Source organism: Musca domestica, unplaced genomic scaffold (assembly GCF_030504385.1).
Source record: "Musca domestica strain aabys unplaced genomic scaffold, Musca_domestica.polishedcontigs.V.1.1 20, whole genome shotgun sequence".
NCBI lineage: Eukaryota > Metazoa > Arthropoda > Insecta > Diptera > Muscidae > Musca > Musca domestica.
In genome coordinates this window covers 1,798,460-1,816,587 of record NW_026712250.1, presented here as the reverse complement: position 1 = coordinate 1,816,587, position 18,128 = coordinate 1,798,460, and the positions used below count along the sequence as shown (strand labels likewise).

At 36.3% G+C, this 18,128-nt stretch overlaps 4 protein-coding genes across 7 annotated transcripts; 2 read left to right on the top strand and 2 right to left on the bottom strand.

Annotated features, from left to right (window-relative positions):
- The first annotated feature begins 3,409 nt into the window (after nt 1–3,409).
- On the top strand, nt 3,410–4,943 carry LOC101889211 (zinc finger protein 260). Its single transcript, XM_005191357.4, has one exon. It carries the CDS (start codon nt 3,617–3,619, stop codon nt 4,652–4,654), a length of 1,038 nt encoding a protein of 345 aa, XP_005191414.1. The 5' UTR covers nt 3,410–3,616; the 3' UTR covers nt 4,655–4,943.
- A 155-nt stretch (nt 4,944–5,098) lies between these two features.
- LOC101889386 (NADH dehydrogenase [ubiquinone] 1 alpha subcomplex subunit 13) lies at nt 5,099–6,059 on the bottom strand. Its single transcript, XM_005191358.4, has 4 exons — nt 5,946–6,059; nt 5,750–5,856; nt 5,465–5,685; nt 5,099–5,402 (listed from the first exon to the last, which is right to left on the bottom strand). The coding sequence occupies exons 2-4, from the start codon at nt 5,838–5,840 to the stop codon at nt 5,265–5,267; spliced, it is 450 nt and encodes a 149-aa protein (XP_005191415.1). The 5' UTR covers nt 5,841–5,856; nt 5,946–6,059; the 3' UTR covers nt 5,099–5,264.
- A 254-nt stretch (nt 6,060–6,313) lies between these two features.
- On the top strand, nt 6,314–12,436 carry LOC101889726 (thyroid adenoma-associated protein homolog). Its single transcript, XM_011297527.3, has 11 exons — nt 6,314–6,527; nt 6,767–6,837; nt 6,894–6,994; nt 7,049–7,306; nt 7,372–8,183; nt 8,235–9,529; nt 9,588–10,700; nt 10,773–10,829; nt 10,889–11,043; nt 11,100–11,762; nt 11,822–12,436. Exons 1-11 carry the CDS (start codon nt 6,422–6,424, stop codon nt 12,360–12,362), a joined length of 5,172 nt encoding a protein of 1,723 aa, XP_011295829.2. The 5' UTR covers nt 6,314–6,421; the 3' UTR covers nt 12,363–12,436.
- Nucleotides 12,437–12,543: 107 nt separating this feature from the next.
- LOC101889896 (zinc finger FYVE domain-containing protein 1) lies at nt 12,544–17,636 on the bottom strand. Of its 4 annotated transcripts, XM_059122335.1 has the most exons (8): nt 17,079–17,636; nt 14,987–15,403; nt 14,709–14,916; nt 13,890–14,644; nt 13,629–13,821; nt 13,373–13,555; nt 12,897–13,315; nt 12,544–12,795 (listed from the first exon to the last, which is right to left on the bottom strand). In XM_059122335.1, the coding sequence occupies exons 1-8, from the start codon at nt 17,151–17,153 to the stop codon at nt 12,787–12,789; spliced, it is 2,259 nt and encodes a 752-aa protein (XP_058978318.1). In that variant the 5' UTR covers nt 17,154–17,636; the 3' UTR covers nt 12,544–12,786. The 4 variants fall into 4 exon arrangements, with proteins under 4 accessions (XP_058978318.1, XP_011295830.2, XP_058978320.1 ...); XM_011297528.3 differs by having other exon boundaries at nt 12,544–13,315; XM_059122337.1 differs by having other exon boundaries at nt 12,544–13,315; nt 13,373–13,498; nt 17,079–17,635.
- Nucleotides 17,637–18,128: the final 492 nt, after the last annotated feature.

The following is an 18,128-nucleotide window of genomic DNA, read 5'->3' as shown; positions in this document are numbered from 1 at the left end:
CTAGGTTTCCATCTCTGATTTGTGTATTTATTATAATTAAATATTTTGACAATGAGATAAATAAATAATAAATATTTTGTCAAATGAATAATTTTGAAAAAAAAAATGTTGAATAAATTATTGCATGACTTTACCTTCTTGATTCTACCATGATTATAACACAGTCAATAGGTACTAGGTTTACCACATCATAATTTCCTAGAGTACGTTTAGACTTACTATCGAGTCGATTTCAATTGTCAACTCCATTGCGTTTATCGCAAATAAAATGGAATTTCAAATCCAGTGGATTTATTTGACATATGTATACGCAAATGAATTGACAATTGAAATCCAATCGATTCGGTAAATGTCAACGTACTTCTAAATTAGTTGTCAAAACAGTTATTGTGAATGGAATCACAGTACGATAATAAAACAAAACAGTAAGGAAAATGTAAACAAATTTTGACATTTAGTCCGATTCGTGGTAGAAGAATATAGGTAGATGCATCAAAGCTTGGGAACATTGATATGTCAAAATGTTTTATGTTTTATCAAAATAAGTATATTTTTAAATGTTTTATTTTTAAATGTTTAAATTACAATAAAAAAAACTACGGTTGAGATCGAAATACCCTCCTAATGTCAAATTAATTTTTTTTTTGTCAATAATAAGCAGATTTGTATATGTTTTCGGAGGTTATTATGAAATGTATTTTTAAAAGATTTTACGAATTTCAACAAATTTTCATTGAAAATTTTTAATTCCAATATTGGTTTGACAGTTCATTCATCAGCTGACGTTTTCATAGGTTTAATCACATTTTGACAATGCGAAAGATCTAATGGACAGGCCATGGTCTGATTGGGGTGACACGCCCACCGATAGGACATTGGGACATTGGACATTGGGACTTTATTTAAATTATAGTTATAGAGTTAAAACAAGTGTATATTGTAATGCATCTACTAAATACAGCCAGTTTCAAGAAGTCACATGTAGCTGCAACCAGATGACTATACCATTTATTTTGAAAACAATTTTCACGTGCACGGCAAACGCACACTAATCAAACAAAGTTTTTTTTTTTATAAAATTATAAAAAGAAAAGAAATTAACATGTGTTTCAGGCAGTTGTCTCAACTTAGTCTCATTCTAACCGATTCAGATTCGAATAATACAATTACACTCAAGTGTGCAATATGAAAGATGGCTTAATGCCATTAAAGGTTTAAATTGAGATAATAATAGCAAAGCGTAAATATGTTTGAACTACTCGTTGATTCAGAAATAAATTGAGTGGCGTTCTAACCGCCAATTAACTATAATTGAATAATTATATTAAAATGCAATACAATGGAAATATTTGGATGGATGAAATTGAAATGTAAATGTGACTAATCGAATAAAATGGAAAAGCTTTCATTGAAGTGTTTCGAAGAATCTACTGTTTTTTGGTATTGTTTTCGATATTATAAAGGGAAAATCGATCATCGCAGTAAGAAAAAAGTTTTGAAATGTTTTGTCGAAAATAAGTACATTTTTAAATGTTTTCTTATGCGATGAAAGTCGGAGGTTGTTATAATATGCATTTTCCAACAATTTTTACCAATTTCAATAATTTTTTTATTCAATATTTTCAATTCCAAAATCAGTTTGACAGTTCATTGTCCCAGCAGCTATGTCGATGCGACTACCTGTATACTTCTACCATGACAAATTTTCATATAGCGGCTCTGACGTAAATGATTGAAAAATTTCGAATATGTAAATAGGCATTTAGTTTCGCACTGTTTCAGTAGATGCATTTTTATACATCGGCTCCGATCCGAAAAAGATTCATTCTTAACAATAGTTTCAATAGTTTCCAACTTATTCATATTTTCTCTCATTCAATAAACTTAACTTATTTTATAATTAAATAAGATTGCAGTTGCTCACATGTTCGACCACTGGGACATCGGATTATTTAATTATAGCCCAACAAGCATTAATTTTGAACACCCAGAGTTTGCATACAATTATTTCAATTAGAATCCAATAAAAAAAATAACAATTAATGGATAATAGTTTAGTTGATAAAATTAAAGTGATATCCAATTACCTTCTTATTTTCCAGAAGCTGCAAGAGTCTACTATTTTTAAAAGTTATTTTCCATATATCAAAAAGGGAAAATCGGATATCGCGTTGAAAACTTTTACATTCTTGCAGTTTTTGGAACAGACCAATCATCGTACAATAATCAGAAGGTAGCATGGCACAATCAGAAAGGTAATTTAAATTCAAAGCAACTAAGAAAAATGCAACTCTATACTAGGGTCTTATTGTGTCGAATGAACTTTTAATTTTTTCAGAACAATTTTAATATTGGAGAAAAAGTTTACAAAACATTTGCTCCGTTCCAGAATGTCTGCTAGAATGTAAATGTCTTTACTACGATAATCGATTTTTTCTTTATAATATCGAAATTAATAGCAAACCTAGAAGATACTTCTGGAGATTCTGGAATAGAGCAATAAATAGAATGTGGTGGATGGGCACTTATTTTCCACAATATCGAGTGTCTGATATGATAACAATCCTATTTCAGCCTCAAGGCCAAAAAAAATATACTTTGTTCCAGACCCTGCAAGAATCTACTATATAAGCAATTTTTTCGATATCACGAAGGGAATATCGGTGATTGTAAACGGTTATGTTCTTGCAGTTCTGGATCAGACCCATGGCAGAATTGAGGAGGTAAAGTCAGGCAATTTTTCAAAAATTATTGTCAAAATTTATATTTATAAATCCATTGTACATTCACAAATCAGGAATGGGAACCTGTTTTTATGCAGTGAAATATGACAAGGTTAATTACAGAAAATGCAGAGATGGATATGCTTATTTTGAATGACTTTACCTTCTTAGTTTTTCCATGATCAGGCCATTATTTGGTCCACTCCGGAACTGTAAAAACGTAAATGTTATTATTACGATAACCGATATGACAAAAATTATTCTACTCAAAACCTGAAAAAATTTAAATTTCATCAAAAATGAAAAAATTTCAAAATTATTTTGTTTTTTATTCAATACATTTCCATAAAAAAATGTATCTATGGCTTGACATTGCAAGTCTATCAAAAAAAATATATTCAGGTGATTGCTATGTTCAAACGGTCATATTATTAACAATTCCCACTTCGAGACAATGACGCCATCATCACTTACAATTTGCTATTGCAAATTCACACGCTAAATGCTTCAATAAATAAAAACATATTTAAAGATTATATTATCCCTTGTCAAAAATAACATTTAAACCGTAACGGTCTGTGGTTACTCTCACCAGCCAATGCAACACTGTACCGTACAGCTATGCATTTCCCTTCTCTATCAAATCACACAAATACAACCCTGTCTTTAGGTAGGCCACCATTTTGAAAAATGAAGAAAATAAAAGTGACAAGACGTTGCCAAATTGCGTGTGTAACCAAACCAGAGTAGACATCATTTTTCAACACAGAATTTTCTCTTCGGGACGGTACCTCTTTACCAAATATTTTTTGATAGAGTTGACCAATTGATTTTTCTTGCATTGTTTGGGCAACATCTGGAAACTCTTAGAATCCTCCAAAAAAAGGTAAACAATGAATGCCAAACGAACCAAGTACGCGACATTGACAACAACGACAGCAAATGGCACCATTAAAGAAGAGGTCGTTCCTGTGCTGATACACGACCCTAGCTCAGGCGAGGAGCCCCAATATGCCTATGCTACATTTGCCACAACAGAGGAAGCTGAGGCGGCCGTGGCTTCCCTGAATAGCCAGAGACATCAAACTGAAGTGATTCAGGAAACACAGGAGGTGATTATCGACGAACATGGTCGTCCCATAGCCATACACCAGGTCATTACAGAAGATGGTGGCTCAGTTGAAGAGGTGGAGACCGTGGAGGATGATGGAAGTCACACAATACTGCACATTGTACCCACTGGCACATCGGAGGGTGGCCATGACGATAGTTTGGGCAGCACCGAGGAATATGAAATCACTGATGCTGGCCTCACCGAAATCATTCACCGCAATAACAAAACCTTTTACTGTCCCAACTGTGGTAACTGTTACAGTGCTGCAGGCTCGCTTAAACTCCACATGAGAGCATGTATGCGCCAAAAGACAGAAGTCCCCGAAGACCAAAGGAAGTGTAATATATGTAATCGAGTCTTCAATTCGGTTAGTTATCTTAAAGAACATATGTTGCGACATACGGGCGAGGGACCAAAACGTTGCCAACGCTGTTATCGCAAATTCATCGACGAAGAAAAGTACAAAGCCCACATGGAACAGCATAAACACCAAGACAAGCTGGAAGCAGAGGCCGCAGCATTGCAGGTCGAACATGGATTCAAAAAAATGGTGGTCAAAGAATACACATGCTCGTTTTGTTCGCAGAACTTCACAGTGGCCTTTGAGGCGGGACAAGTTAAGCGTCGCTATGCCTGTGATCCCTGCCGCGAGAAATTTTCCAATGCCGAAGTGTTGAAACAACACAAACAGATGGTCGATGAAAAGCGAGAATTCTCCTGCGAACGTTGTGGCCGTAAATTCGTGTTTGAGGGTTTCCTGCAGCGTCACATCCCCACATGTGACGGTACCATCAAACGGCGACGAGATTTAAAGTAGGCCTAGCAGAAGTTGTATTTTTTCATTTGTATTTACTCTACAAAAAGATATCTATATTTGAAATTCTTTTTTAATTACATATATAAGAACCTCTCTCTTTTTAGCCACTGCTACTGATTTGTAACAGAACATCATTTAACAAATAGCACTTAGCTTTCGTTTAAACATAATTAGTTTTGTTATGGTGCTCATTTTTAATTATTTAGGAATTTGGACAATTTTTTGCAAGATTCAGTTTTAATTTTTCTATGATTGTAATAGAATGTTATGAAATAAATGAAAAAAACTACATAATTGAATTTGATTGCAATGCAATTTAAAATTTTCACGCTTAGACAATAAATGCTGATGACAACAAAGAAAATAGTTGCTTGGAGAAAAGCAAGTTGTCTGGTCTTGTTCAGCAATGGTATAAAATGTCTTAAAAAAAATATTCAATTCAAATTTCTTTCTTTTAAAGTTACCATTTATTCAACAATTTCCTATGGGGATTCCGAGGAACCACTCACGCTCTTTTTATAAATTTAAAACTAAAGAAAAGCTTGGCTGCATTTTAGTAGACAGTTCCATCATCTTTCCAAAATGGACCAGATGGTTGCATATAAAATATTTAAGACCACAATTTGATGTGGGCACGTTTAGCAAGGGCCTTCCAGTCGGTATGGGCATAGAATTCTTGGAAGCTGGGGCTAACCAATTTATCCTTGGGCAATGTTTTGTAAATAGGTTCGCCGTACCAGGTGCCAACCTGTAAAAACAAAAAGAAATTGCTTAGCATTTTATAAAGCTTGCTTAAACTACTTGAGCTACCTCCCAGCCGGGAACATTAGCCATTAACTTGGCTTCTTCATCACGATTGCGTCTCAATTGCTTCAAGAATTCACGATCGCGTTCAGCAATCAAAACGGGGAAAATGACATTCTCAGCCGAACGCATTTCAATTTCCTCACGTTTAATCATCTTGGCGTTCAAATAGTAAATGTACAACCCTACTGTGGTAACAGCAGCGTATGTTCCCAACATTTGCCAACCTGTAAAATGTCATTAATACTCCAATTATTTCATTCGGCAAATGAATCATAAATTTCCCCCTACCTGTGAAGTAAACTTTGGCAGGCACACGGGCAAAGGGAATTTTCTTATAGCCTCCTGGTGGGGGCATATCTTGCTTCTTAGCAGCATCCATTATTTACAAATTATCGCTAAACAAAATTAACAGTTATATTTTTAATGAGTTTCAGATAAAATATCTATAATACATCAGAAAAAAAGAAAATGATTTAATTTTTACCCAATTGCTGCTGACAAGTTTGACAAATGGCGTTTTTGCATAACAGCTAGGGATGTAATTCAAACGATAAATCGATTTGACATTCATCGATTACATTCAAGTGTCAGCTGTTGAGAAATGTCAAGTTCAAGGGATCCTTTCGATCTAGGTAAACCTTTGTTCTGTTTCAAAAATAAATGTACTTATTTTAAATTTAACATTAGCTTAAAATTAAATTTATTAATTTTTAGTAATGTATTTTAATACCATTTTTTATATATCGCTTTTTTATGGAATAAAACTAGAATTCTTATAAAAATTTTCGTTACAAGCAACCGATTCTAAAACAATAAATATAATATCGATAATACCTTGACCATATCTCTAGTTGCCATCTCTAACTAAACAGAAAACATCAAACACATGGGAGAGAGTGTTGTTGATACTAACTTTTTTTGTTTTTTCTGAATATAAGGACCACAAATAAAACGAAAGAAATGAACGCATTAAACCTAAGGGTTTCTTCTGTTAAAAACAATGAAAATGTACGAAAAAATGCTGAAATGAGGGCAGCTATTGTAAAATTACCGGCCCAATATCAAGGTAAGAGTGGCAGCAACACAAAATTCACATTGAGAGAGAACATATTTTTTTAAAGAGAATCGAAATGAGTACCATGGGTCGTTTCATGACCTACCGCGAATTTCATGAACATTTTCAATTATGAACGAAACCAAGTGTCAAAAGGGTTTGGGGAGGAAAAAAGAAACCTTTCTTCTACAACACCTGTATTTAATTAAAATTTTGCATTTAATTTAAATTTTCTGTTATTTCTCTCTTAGCTGATGGCATATTTTGTATGGAGTTCGCCGAATGCGCCACTGTACCAGATCAGGTGGCTTGTGTTAAAAAGGTAGGTACTCCTATACATTTTTCTGCGGTTATAGTTCTAATTCTGTTCGTTTGCAGATATATGGAGCTGCCAAAGATAATGAAGATGTACTTCAGTTCTTATGCGACCTTTTATTTAGCAGTCCCTTAAAACATCCTGTGCGCAATCAAATCGTTAAGTATGTCACAAACAATCATGTATGATTTCCATAAATATTGTTGATTTTTTCCAGGCTCTTAGTTAATGCTTTCACAGTAAATGCTGATAGCTTAACCGAAACTTCAATTGTGAGATCATTAAGCAAAAGCATACAAAGTCTTGTGGAGGAAACAAAAGCCAATCCCACGAGCATACAATGGAACACGAACATAGTTTCACTGTCTGGATGTTTTGAGAATTTCGAATGTGGTCGCAAAGCTTTGGGTTTAAACATAGAAAATGTGTTCTTGATAATCTATATTTCTGTTGGTAAATACTTGGAAGAATTGAAGTAAGTAAATAAGTAGTTTCCACTGGTTTCAGTATATATACATAATGATAATTTATCATTTATAGGAGTATAACTTCACCGTCAGTACGTAACGAATACTACATGTATGTCCACAATTCCGTGAGAATACTTTTGACTTGTACGCAAGAATTTGGACAGTCTTTGAAGATAACACATCCTGAAGAGTTGAGAAACCTTACCAGACTTTGTGGGGATATTGTTTTGGATGGTGACATTCCTATGGACCCACGTACCAACGCTGGCATGTTAATGGCTAATATAGCAAGGCTTTTTAATGAATACGACAGCTTTGTCCTAAAAGCCCAGGATATACAAAGCCCCAATGAAATTGCTTTATGTGTGGGAGTTATAAACACCGCCAATGCCGAAGATTTCCAAAAATATTCCATTAACATATTGGCGATATGTAAAAAAATTGATGAAATTGCTAATGCCAATGCAACTGTGCCAAATATCTTACTGTGTGCCACAAGAGCTCTTTATCAAATATCTAAATTAACCCTACAGTTTGCCTTGGAAAGTTCAAAGGTGGATAGCCATGAAATTTTGAATAAATTAATGGAATTTTCAGTGGCATTTATGGAACATCACATGGACAGTGTCAGACATTTGTGTAGGGATCTTATGCGTAATGTTGTGGCAGCTGCCAAGAAATTGGATTACCAAGAATTGATAAATAATATCTATCAAGCCTGCAACTCGGACAAATTGTCATTGGCGGTGAAATGCGTAATATTGCAGCAAGTTTCCTATGTTTTGGGTGCAGATAATATTTTAGATAATTGTAAAACCATTTTTGCCAAATTATTTGCCGAGAATTTGGGAAAAGATTTTATTGTTAATAATTTATATGAAGGTAAGAGTTTCATTTAATTTGTTAGCAATTCATAATTTCGTTTTATTTCAGCTTTAATGATGGCCAACTACAAGGAGCAGGCATTTGATGGATGGTGTAAAACCTGGATTGGATTTTTACTAAATATAGCCAGTTTTCAAGATTCGCGTTTGTCTGACATAGAAACTCTAATAGTTAAAGCGGTGAAATGTGATAGTCGTGTTGTCCAAAGTATACTTTTTAGACAAAACGATCAGCAAGCCATTCCCATAAGCACCAAACTCTCCACTCTATGGGCTGTGCGTAAATCAGGTATTAAAATTGACAACTATGGGGAAATTATGCAGCAATTCTCACGGCATTTGCAGTTAAGTATTTTATCCAATGACGATGAGACACGCATTATGGCTCTTAGGCTCTTGGTGGAGACGCATAAAACCACAGAACCCCTGACGCAGATGGAATGTGACTTGATAATTGTGTACTTGCAATACAATGTAAATACCCAATGCCCAGCCACAAGACATAAATCATTGGGTCTGTTAACGAAAGCCTTAAATCGTTGCAGTTTGGGTTTGCAAAAGTTCCTAAAGAGAAAAGAAGTGCAACAAGAAAAATTGCTTGAACTTAATTTCCTCAAAGCATTTATGAAAATCTTGGTGGAAAATCTTTTCGAAGGAGCCAACTTCAGTCGCAGATCAGTATCCCTGCAATTGCTGCAGCAATCATTTGAAATTGTTAACAATTGTGGCTTGAAACTTTTATCTTTGCTGCCAAACCAAAGCGTTAAAGTCTTGTATGAAACCCTAAGAGATTCCTACGAATCTAACAATGAATTGGCTGTTAATATGCTGAAATTACTACAAGATAATGCCACGGATATTGAACTGCTGAAGGAATACCAATTAGAAATAGATCTCAATGACGTTTTGGATCTTTTGACATCTGTGAAGCCTACAGATTCTGTTACTGCCTCATATCAATTGGAATTTTTGTGTCATCGTGGTTGTCCTTCAATGTTTGGAGAATATGAATTGCCTCGTTATTTGCCAACATATTTTGCTTCTTTGAAGTGGTTATTAAATCATTTGAAGGAAGGTTTAGCGTTGGCCCGCGTAAGCATTTTGGAGGCTGCTAAAATGAATCCATTATACGGCATACTACTGGCAATTAAACACTTATTAGCAAAGATACACTTTTCTCAATTGGCAAAGGAGTCTGAATGGCGTAGTTTGATCAGCGAATTGATAAACATCTGTAAGGATTTAACAGATGTGGTGTCGCCAATTGTAAATAGTTCATCACCGGAAGGTCATTTGCCCAATGATTTTGGGGAATTCCCAGAGGATATTTTAACGGAGAAGAAGGTAATAAGTTTCTGAGGAATATATATTTTTATTAATGTACATTTGCGTATTTTTGTAGCACTCGCTTGATTCAGAATCTGCTCCCTGTAAAATATTATCCTCAAAACTACGTAAATCTGATTTAGCTTCCCTCAAAACCACACCCCAAATGGTTTTACTTTGTGCCTGGCGCACCGTGAAAGAAGTCTCTCTCATTTTGGGTTATGTTGTTTTGAATTCCCCCATACAATTCACTGAAGAAATGGAGGAATTTCTCATAACCAAATCGCAGATTTTGGAAATTGGCGAACATTTCAAGTTATTGCTCTCGGAGACCAAACATCGTGGCGCTTTTGAACAGGCCTATGTAGGATTTTCAAAACTTTGTTGTCGCCTCTGGACTGTGGAGAATGCGGAGTTGAATACCCTGCCAATGATGTGGCTAAATGAGTTAATATCAATTATTTCTCAAGAAGATGTAAATAATGGTAAAATATGCGCTACTCGCCGCAGTGCTGGCGTGCCATTTATGGTTCAAGCTTTAATTACCTCAGAATTGAAGGTGGGCTCGATTAAATCTTTGGCGTTTTGTATGAAACACCTATTGGAATTGGCTTCTGGCAAGGAACACAGCTCGGAATCTCGTACGCATGCCTTGAATATATTAAGAGCTTTGTTCCGTTGCTCGGATTTAAATGAAGCTGTGGGTGAATATGTTTCACAGGGTATAACAGTTGCCATCAACGGATATGATGCCAGCAATTGGTCGGAGAAAAATTCAGCTACACTGCTATTTGCCTCATTAATGACACGGATATTTGGTGTGCAACGTACCAAAGATACGGAAAATCTAAATATTCGTAATAAAATGACGGGACGTGTCTTCTTTTTGCGTTATCCCAAATTATATGACTTCTTTTTGGAAGAGCTGCAGAGGGCAAGTGAGCTTATTGCCCAACAGCAGAAAGCCCATAAGTTGCATCCATTGCTATTGGTCTTAAGTCGTTTGTATGTCTCGGCCTTGGAGGGTACCGAATCGAATTTGAAGCTATCCCAATTTATACCATTCATCTCGGAGTGCGGTGGTTGTCCAGAAATGCAGACACGTTATTTGGCCGCCAAAGCTATTGCTGCTTTGGTTAACAAGGATGAAGTTACAACATTGTTGAGAGAAAAATGTGCGGAAATTGTGGTAAGTTTTGACAGAAATTTGATTTATAAAAATATATCGCTATGAGACAGAATTTTTCTCCTTATTTTCCAGTGTATGGCTGATGGAAGTGACCTTAAACTGAACCATTTACATGGCTATATGCTACAGGTAACTAATTTCGTTTGCAATTAATTTAGTATTTCGATCATGAATCTTCCTTTTTCCAGATTTACTTTTTATTGAAAAACAACAACTCAATTTTAAATGAGGACCTAGCGATGGATATCTGCTGCACACTTGTGTGTTTTCATAAACGTACCGGTCTACAAAATGTGGTTGTATTGAAAACAATGTCGGATATTTTCATAGAAATTTTAGGCAGGTGGGTGTTTTTTTTTCTGCTATACTTTTTGGATACTAAATTCTTTGCTCTTCCAGTCTATCGTCCTTAAATGGTAAACAGGGTTTAGTGCAATATCTAGCATACTTTTCTTCTTTGGCAACAGAAATAGAAATGAATCCCAAACGTAGCTTTTATTACACCGTGCAATATAAATCAAATTTCTTGTATAACCTACACAACATGCGCTTGACGTTGCCTGCAGAGGCTTTGAGTGACTATATTTTAGAGCCACCAGTAAATCTGTTGCCATTGGAACAATCAGAAACGTGTCTCAATATTATTTTGCTTTCATTGGCGGGTAACAGCTACGACGAGGGAATGTTGGCTGAATTTGAAATACTACCAAATGAAGTGCAATTTATTAAATGCTTAAATGAAGAGACATTACAAGAACTATCGTCGGAGTTGAAAAATAGCAAGGCATTGAAAATTTCGCTTAGAAAACTACTTGACATACCCAAATATTATCCGGAGGCCGCCAAGAAAGCTTACGCTATTTTGAGTCAGCTAAGACACTTCGATTTTACTTTAACGCAGCTCTTGGAAAAGGCAAAGCAGCATAAAAACGATGTAAAATCAGCTCTGACCATGTGTGTGGAAAGGGTCTTGCAAAGCAGTGGAGTTAACTATGATTGTGCCCAAAAATGTCTGGAATATTTAATAGAAATCGCCCATCCCTCACAGCCATATTGTTTGAGGTAGGTATTAAGTGTAATATACTTTGGGAAATTTTAAAATAACATTCTTCTAATTCAAGGATCAAAGCTGCCAACAGCCTAAAACACATTGCCGTTCATTATCGAAAATGTTTGAAGCTGCAACGTTTAGATTTTATAAATTTATATATCAAACTTGTGTTGGATCTTTTAATGGACGATGACTATGACATAAGAGATGCCAGTGCCAAACTGGTTGTTTCTTGTCTAACGAACGAAACAGATTTGTGTTTGCGTGGAAATTGTCAGCAACAATGTTTGAAAATTTCCCCAAAAAACAATGTTGTATCGCCTGTGGTACAACGTCTATTCTTACAATATACCGTGGATCTGTTAGTTGCATTTAAGGCCAGTGAGGACTACGTTGTAGATATATTTAACCTCATTGTCAAACACTATGCTGTGACAAGTAGTAATGACTTACCATCAAGTTTTATTGATGTGGAAATATTTGATAAAAGTGAAGCTAATGATTTTGCAGAACCTTTTATGGTGGTAAAAGATGCTACGGAAATATTTGCACAAACCTTCAGGAATCAAGCAAAAATTGTGGAACACTTGAGAATGTATGAAAAGTCCTAAAGGGGCAGAATTCTCTTTTAGTTAGTGAAGCCAGAGTGGTATACTTTCTTTGAAGACGTACTTTTTTTTTGCTTCGTAGTTAATTATAGCCTATATTTCTTATATTTAAAATTAAACATTGTACTTTTTATTGTATCAATTTAAATCAATGTCAACCACAAAAAAGTAACCGCATTATGTCTTTTAAAAATATCTTGAAATCAAGTTTGTATTTTGTAACATAGTTTTGAACTAACCTTTCAATTCATTTCTTTCTTACATATATCAATATGTATATGATATTTTTTGTTCAACATATATATAGGTATAAATAAGGATGTTGTTTATCACACGAAGACACTCTAAAGTAATGATTTATAATAATAGTAATAATAATAATAAAAAACAATAAACAAAAGGTAGTATCTTCAGGGGCAGGTAACCACTAAAACGTCTTTAAAAGCAATGCCCAGTAAGTGGGGGTATTTAAAAAACAAATAAACAAAGTTAACAAAATTATTCAACTTTGGTTTTGGGATCATCCAGAAAACAAACCTCAGACTGGCGCTGACTACCACCACCACCACCACTGCTGCAGTTGCTATTGGTACGTGGTGTGGCATTATCTGGCGGCACCGACGACGACGACGATGAACCTCCGACGGTTGTATTCACATTATCACTAACACACTCATCACAAACCCGTACATCATCCAGCCAACCACGTTCAGGTACAGGGCGCCGAGATTTTGAGCACTCGGCACAGACTCCTTGACCACACTTGCGACAGTGATGGCGCTTACAGTCGCCTCCCTTAAAGGAACGTTGAGGACTTTGCGCTCTCTCATTGGCATTGGACATGGCTAGGGCCAATAATTCTTCGGCAGTGCCAAATTTCATTTTACAAATGTGACAACTAAGGGCTTCCGAGTCGGGTACCCAATAATCAGGTCTAGCTGTATCTTTGATGATATCTAAACAAATCGTGCATTAGACATCAATATACCACTTATGTGACCATCCATCCTTACCTTTGGTACATTCCAAAGCTACCGACGCCACATTGCTGATTGTGTTGTAAAGCGTTTCACCACATTTACGTACGGTTACATCTGTTTCCTCGTGAGCTGCTGCTGTTGCATCAGCATTACTTGATCCTGCAGTATGATTTTGAGAGTTAGTAGTATTATCATTAGTAGTTTGTTCTTCTTGATCTGCATATACATACACACATATACATGTATTAATAAAGTTTTCTGATTGGCTTAAATCATATTTCGGACATACCTGGCATGGAGTTGGGATGTTTAAGTAGGAATTGGCGGCAATCATTGCACACACGGACATTTTCAAACCATTTGCGGGCCGGCACTGGCATTCTATGCTTAGAACAGGCATCACAGAAACCCTCACCGCAACCACGGCAATGATGTTTGCGCAGGCCAGTCTTATCAAAGTTTTTCTTGCAAGAAAAACAATTCTACAACAATAGAAAATCGGATAGACAATTTATTTGGTATAACAGCCATTTATTCTGGAATTACTTACCACAATTTCATGATTAGGTTTCCAATATTTGGGGGCAACCTTGTCGGCACACCATTCTTTTAGTACCCCCGTTGGCTGTGATGAGAAATTAGTCAGGGCCTCGCACACATAGGACACCTTGTCCAAGACCATTTGTCCCGAATGGGAAGGTCCTTTGGGCGATATGTTACTATCCTTCCAAATATGCACTGTCTGGGTCCGAATGGCATCGCATTCTTGTGTGCCACTCCAATATTTAAATGTCTTGGCTATTTCGCCACAATGTGGACAGTTTATTACGCTGTGAGTCCATGTGTCAATGCGTGTGACAATCACCTCACGTCCGTTGTTATAACACACTTTACACAGCTCAACCTTGTTTTCGAATTGATGCTGGTGCTGGCAGGGATTTAAATTCAAATGGTCCTCTCCCTCATGGCCCATGGAACGCTGGCAACGGCGATTACATGAGGCACACAATATGGGACATGTGAAATACTGTTCGGGAAAGGGATTTATAGATCTCTCCACAATTTCACCAGAGAATTTTTTATTCAAGGCCCTCATGGCTTTAAAGATAATGCTGGGCTGGCGTGCCGAACGCACTGTTGTATTATCCAAATCCACACGTAAAGCTGCAATAAGTTTGTTATAATCGGTTGAACCGTTGGAAGAGGTCTGTATACCCACATAACGCAGTGAACTGAAAGCATTGATGTCATAGTTTAGACGGGCAAATTTTTCGCGCAATTTCTCCTCGGCACTTTCTTCAACAGCTGCAAGGGAGGGGGAGATGGTATTAGTACTTTAATTTGGTAAATAAGCTATGGTTGGGCTTACAATTTTCCAAGGGTTTTGTATGCCTTGTTTCGTGGAATATTATTACAGCTGGTCCCAAATTGGCAGAGCCTTGTATCGACAACGACTGCAAGGCCTGGGAGAAATGCAAACAAAATGCCTTCGAAGCAGTGCCTAAGAACTCATACATATCACTATGCAATCGTTCTGAGCGTGTGCGATATATCACAATATCTGATATGGCTAGAATCTGTGGGGGTGGGGTGGAAGGGATAGTTACAATATTTATTTGAATAAATTCAGAATTTAAACAAATTTACCTTAAGTAACATGCGCATGCGTTGATTACTTTTCGATGAAGTGGACAACAAACCCTCCGTATCCAAACATAGCACACCAATTTCATTTTGCATTGCCGCATAAACACCCAGGGTGCAGGAATTTTGTTCTGGTGACGTTTTAAAAACCTCTTCACCCTTAAAGAACGTATGATTCATGGTGTGTGATTTACCATCGCCGGTATTGCCAAAAATGGTAACCACTTTAATTTTGGCAGTATCAGGACAGTGCAGCTTTTTGCAAAACAATTCAGGGGTGGCAATGTGCAAATGTTCGTTGGCATCCATCAAGAGAAAGGAGCGATCCGTTGAATTGTCCATGACTTCATAATCGGTTGAGGTGAAGGGTATGGATCTAAAATCAGCATCGCAAACAATGTCGGGTCGTAATGCTTCTTCCTGAAAAGGCAAAGAGGAAAAGTTTGGAATTTTTAAATGTTTGGTGCTTCTATGCATTTCCTTTGGTGGGACATTTTTAAAGTGAGATCTACAACGTCATGTCTCAGTGTCTTCCTCTCAAAAAGCACACCTTTTGTGCTTTGTCATTTTTAAGATAATAACGGCATTAGTTCTCACCTCTGAGATGGGTTTCATAAAAGCCATCTAGCTTTTGTTGTGCTTTTACTCTTCGCTCTCTTTCTCTCTCTACAAATCAACAAGTACAAATGTTTGAATGAAAGATGTAAACTCGTAAACTATTGAAGTTATGGCCAAGGACTTTTCTCCGGCTGGTATTTCACAACAATTGCATTTACTTTCCGAATAAAAACCCAACAAAAACGGAGATCTCCCCTTTATTTTTAGGTTCTTCTTTGTTAAAGAAAATAAAATAAAAAATGCGCAGCGCAACACCCGAACACTGAATGACTTGAGGCAAAATACTACTGGACGTTAACCAATAAGCTTTCATATAAAAAAACAAAAATCAAAAACAATATTTTGTGGTTAATAACAACAATTTCGAAAATATTCTGTTAGTGTATTGGTCGGTAGTCCGTGTAGATTGTGTTGTTTTTTTCTCGCTTTGTATTATTGTTTTTATATTCTTCATGTAAAAAAAAAAAACACAAATCAAAACAAAATAAAAATGCGTCTAAAAGCAGTGATAATGTTAAACAAAGAACCAACCAACCAACCAATATGGCTTGGCTGGGTAACTGGAACACTCTTACTAAATTTGTTTCGCTTCATTTCCTTTTCGTCAGACAATCGTCTGCTACATCATCTTAGCATTATCAGTAGCGGCAGCTAATGAAAGACCTTGCCGGCACGAGAAGGGCACAAATGCATTGGCGAGTCAATAAACTTTTGAGGGGTGGACTAGCTTTGGTGGGTGGGAATGTTGGATTTAATGGCGGGAGCAGCGCCTACCGACCGGCGTGTAATGTGTGCTATGCGACAGTTGTGATTCTTTGCGTGTAGAATGATGTGTAAGTATGTCTATTAATAGGAAATGAATTGAAAATGTCTGAGGTACATCCGTTAGTGCAACGTCATAGAACGTGGGAAACGTGGGAAGAGTTTAAGGAATTGTTTTCTCATGTTGTCATGAAAGTGAAAATAGTTTTATTTTCGGCCAGGAGGATTTTTTATGGAATAATATCCAATATGGACCCTCCAGATCTAGAAGAAATGCATGTGTTTTACAGGACCGGATTTGGTGAACATTTAAATGGCTTTGAATAAGTTTTGTACTAGGACTGTTGAGTTTTATTCAATGGTCTTTGGAGAAGACAGCTGTTGTAAAAATCAGCTGTCTTATCACAGCCACAACCGCCATACCTACGTAGTTTCAGAAGAAAAAAAAAACGGGGCTTGGCTTATCAGGCCAATGTTAATGAATTCAGCTTAAACAAAGGAAAACAACGTTTAATACTACTACTGATTTCCATATTATTAGAACGCAATAGTTAATAAAATATGTGCAAACCACACATACGAGTACATTAGTTTTTCTAACAGCAATACGTAAATCGCTGAAAACGTGACGTACGATCTATCGATCGATCGCCAGTCCAAGACCACCAGTCTTGTTTTCTAATTAAATCACATCCTTCAGTTTTAGCTTACTTACCCTGTAGAAGGTCAACGAATCGCAGGGCTCCATAATGGCCGAATTACATTCCACAGTTTTATCGATTTTAAGCATTTTCCTATTGCCTTCAATAGCTTCTTTTCTTGGATAATCACTTTTAGAAACAAAGGGGATTTTTGCCCGAATAATAACAAAACTTGAATCACCACCACCTATCCAACCAATTAAACAATTAGCGCCCTTTTCCTCTTTCGTTCTTCTTCGGTTTGTTGGAGTTTCTTGGCAAGGGGCCGTTTGATTTTTGTATTCACCCACAAATAACACCACACACACACACACACGCGCACACAGTTGCTTTGCTAGATACGCCTTTCAAGATAAGGTGACAATACACAACACTGTTTTTACATTTCCATGCAAATTGTTTACATTTTCTTGCAAATTCTTGTTTGCGTAATAATTTATGTGTTGTGGTGTTAAAATTATTTTCAATTGTTTACTTTTTTTTAGATTTTCTAATGTTGTTCAATGCACTTTACGAACGAAAACTGCAATTTTGTTGTTTTTTTTTCAGATGTCAATTAGGGATAGGTAAATCGATTTTTTTTTCAGATGTCAGTTTTTAAAGAATAGTTGTCAGGGTAACATAGATCGTTTGTTCGACTTATGCTATGTTCTCATTGCAATTTCGTTGTCATAGACAAATGAAAAGTTAGTATTGTCTTTTTATCCAGGTGGCTCTCATCGTGTTTGGCATAGTCATTTTTTCTTTTCGTTGTCTATATCTTCATTTGTCAATGCTAATAGTACCAACGTCCTTGTTGAGGTGAGATGAGTTAGTTGTTATTGTTATTCTGTCCTATTGTGTTGTTGCAAAACAGAGCGAAAACGCGCGTGGGCAACAGAAATGGAAGATGCCCCAACAAAAAAAAATAAACAGAAAGCAAAATCCCGCTGTACTCTGTTGTTTACGAATGAGAAATGAGGAAAACTAGGAAAACTGAACACATTCACTAAAAGAGCGCGGAACTAGCTCAATTGTTCACTCCTTTTTTTATTTTTTAGTTGTAACTGATTATTTTGGTTGCA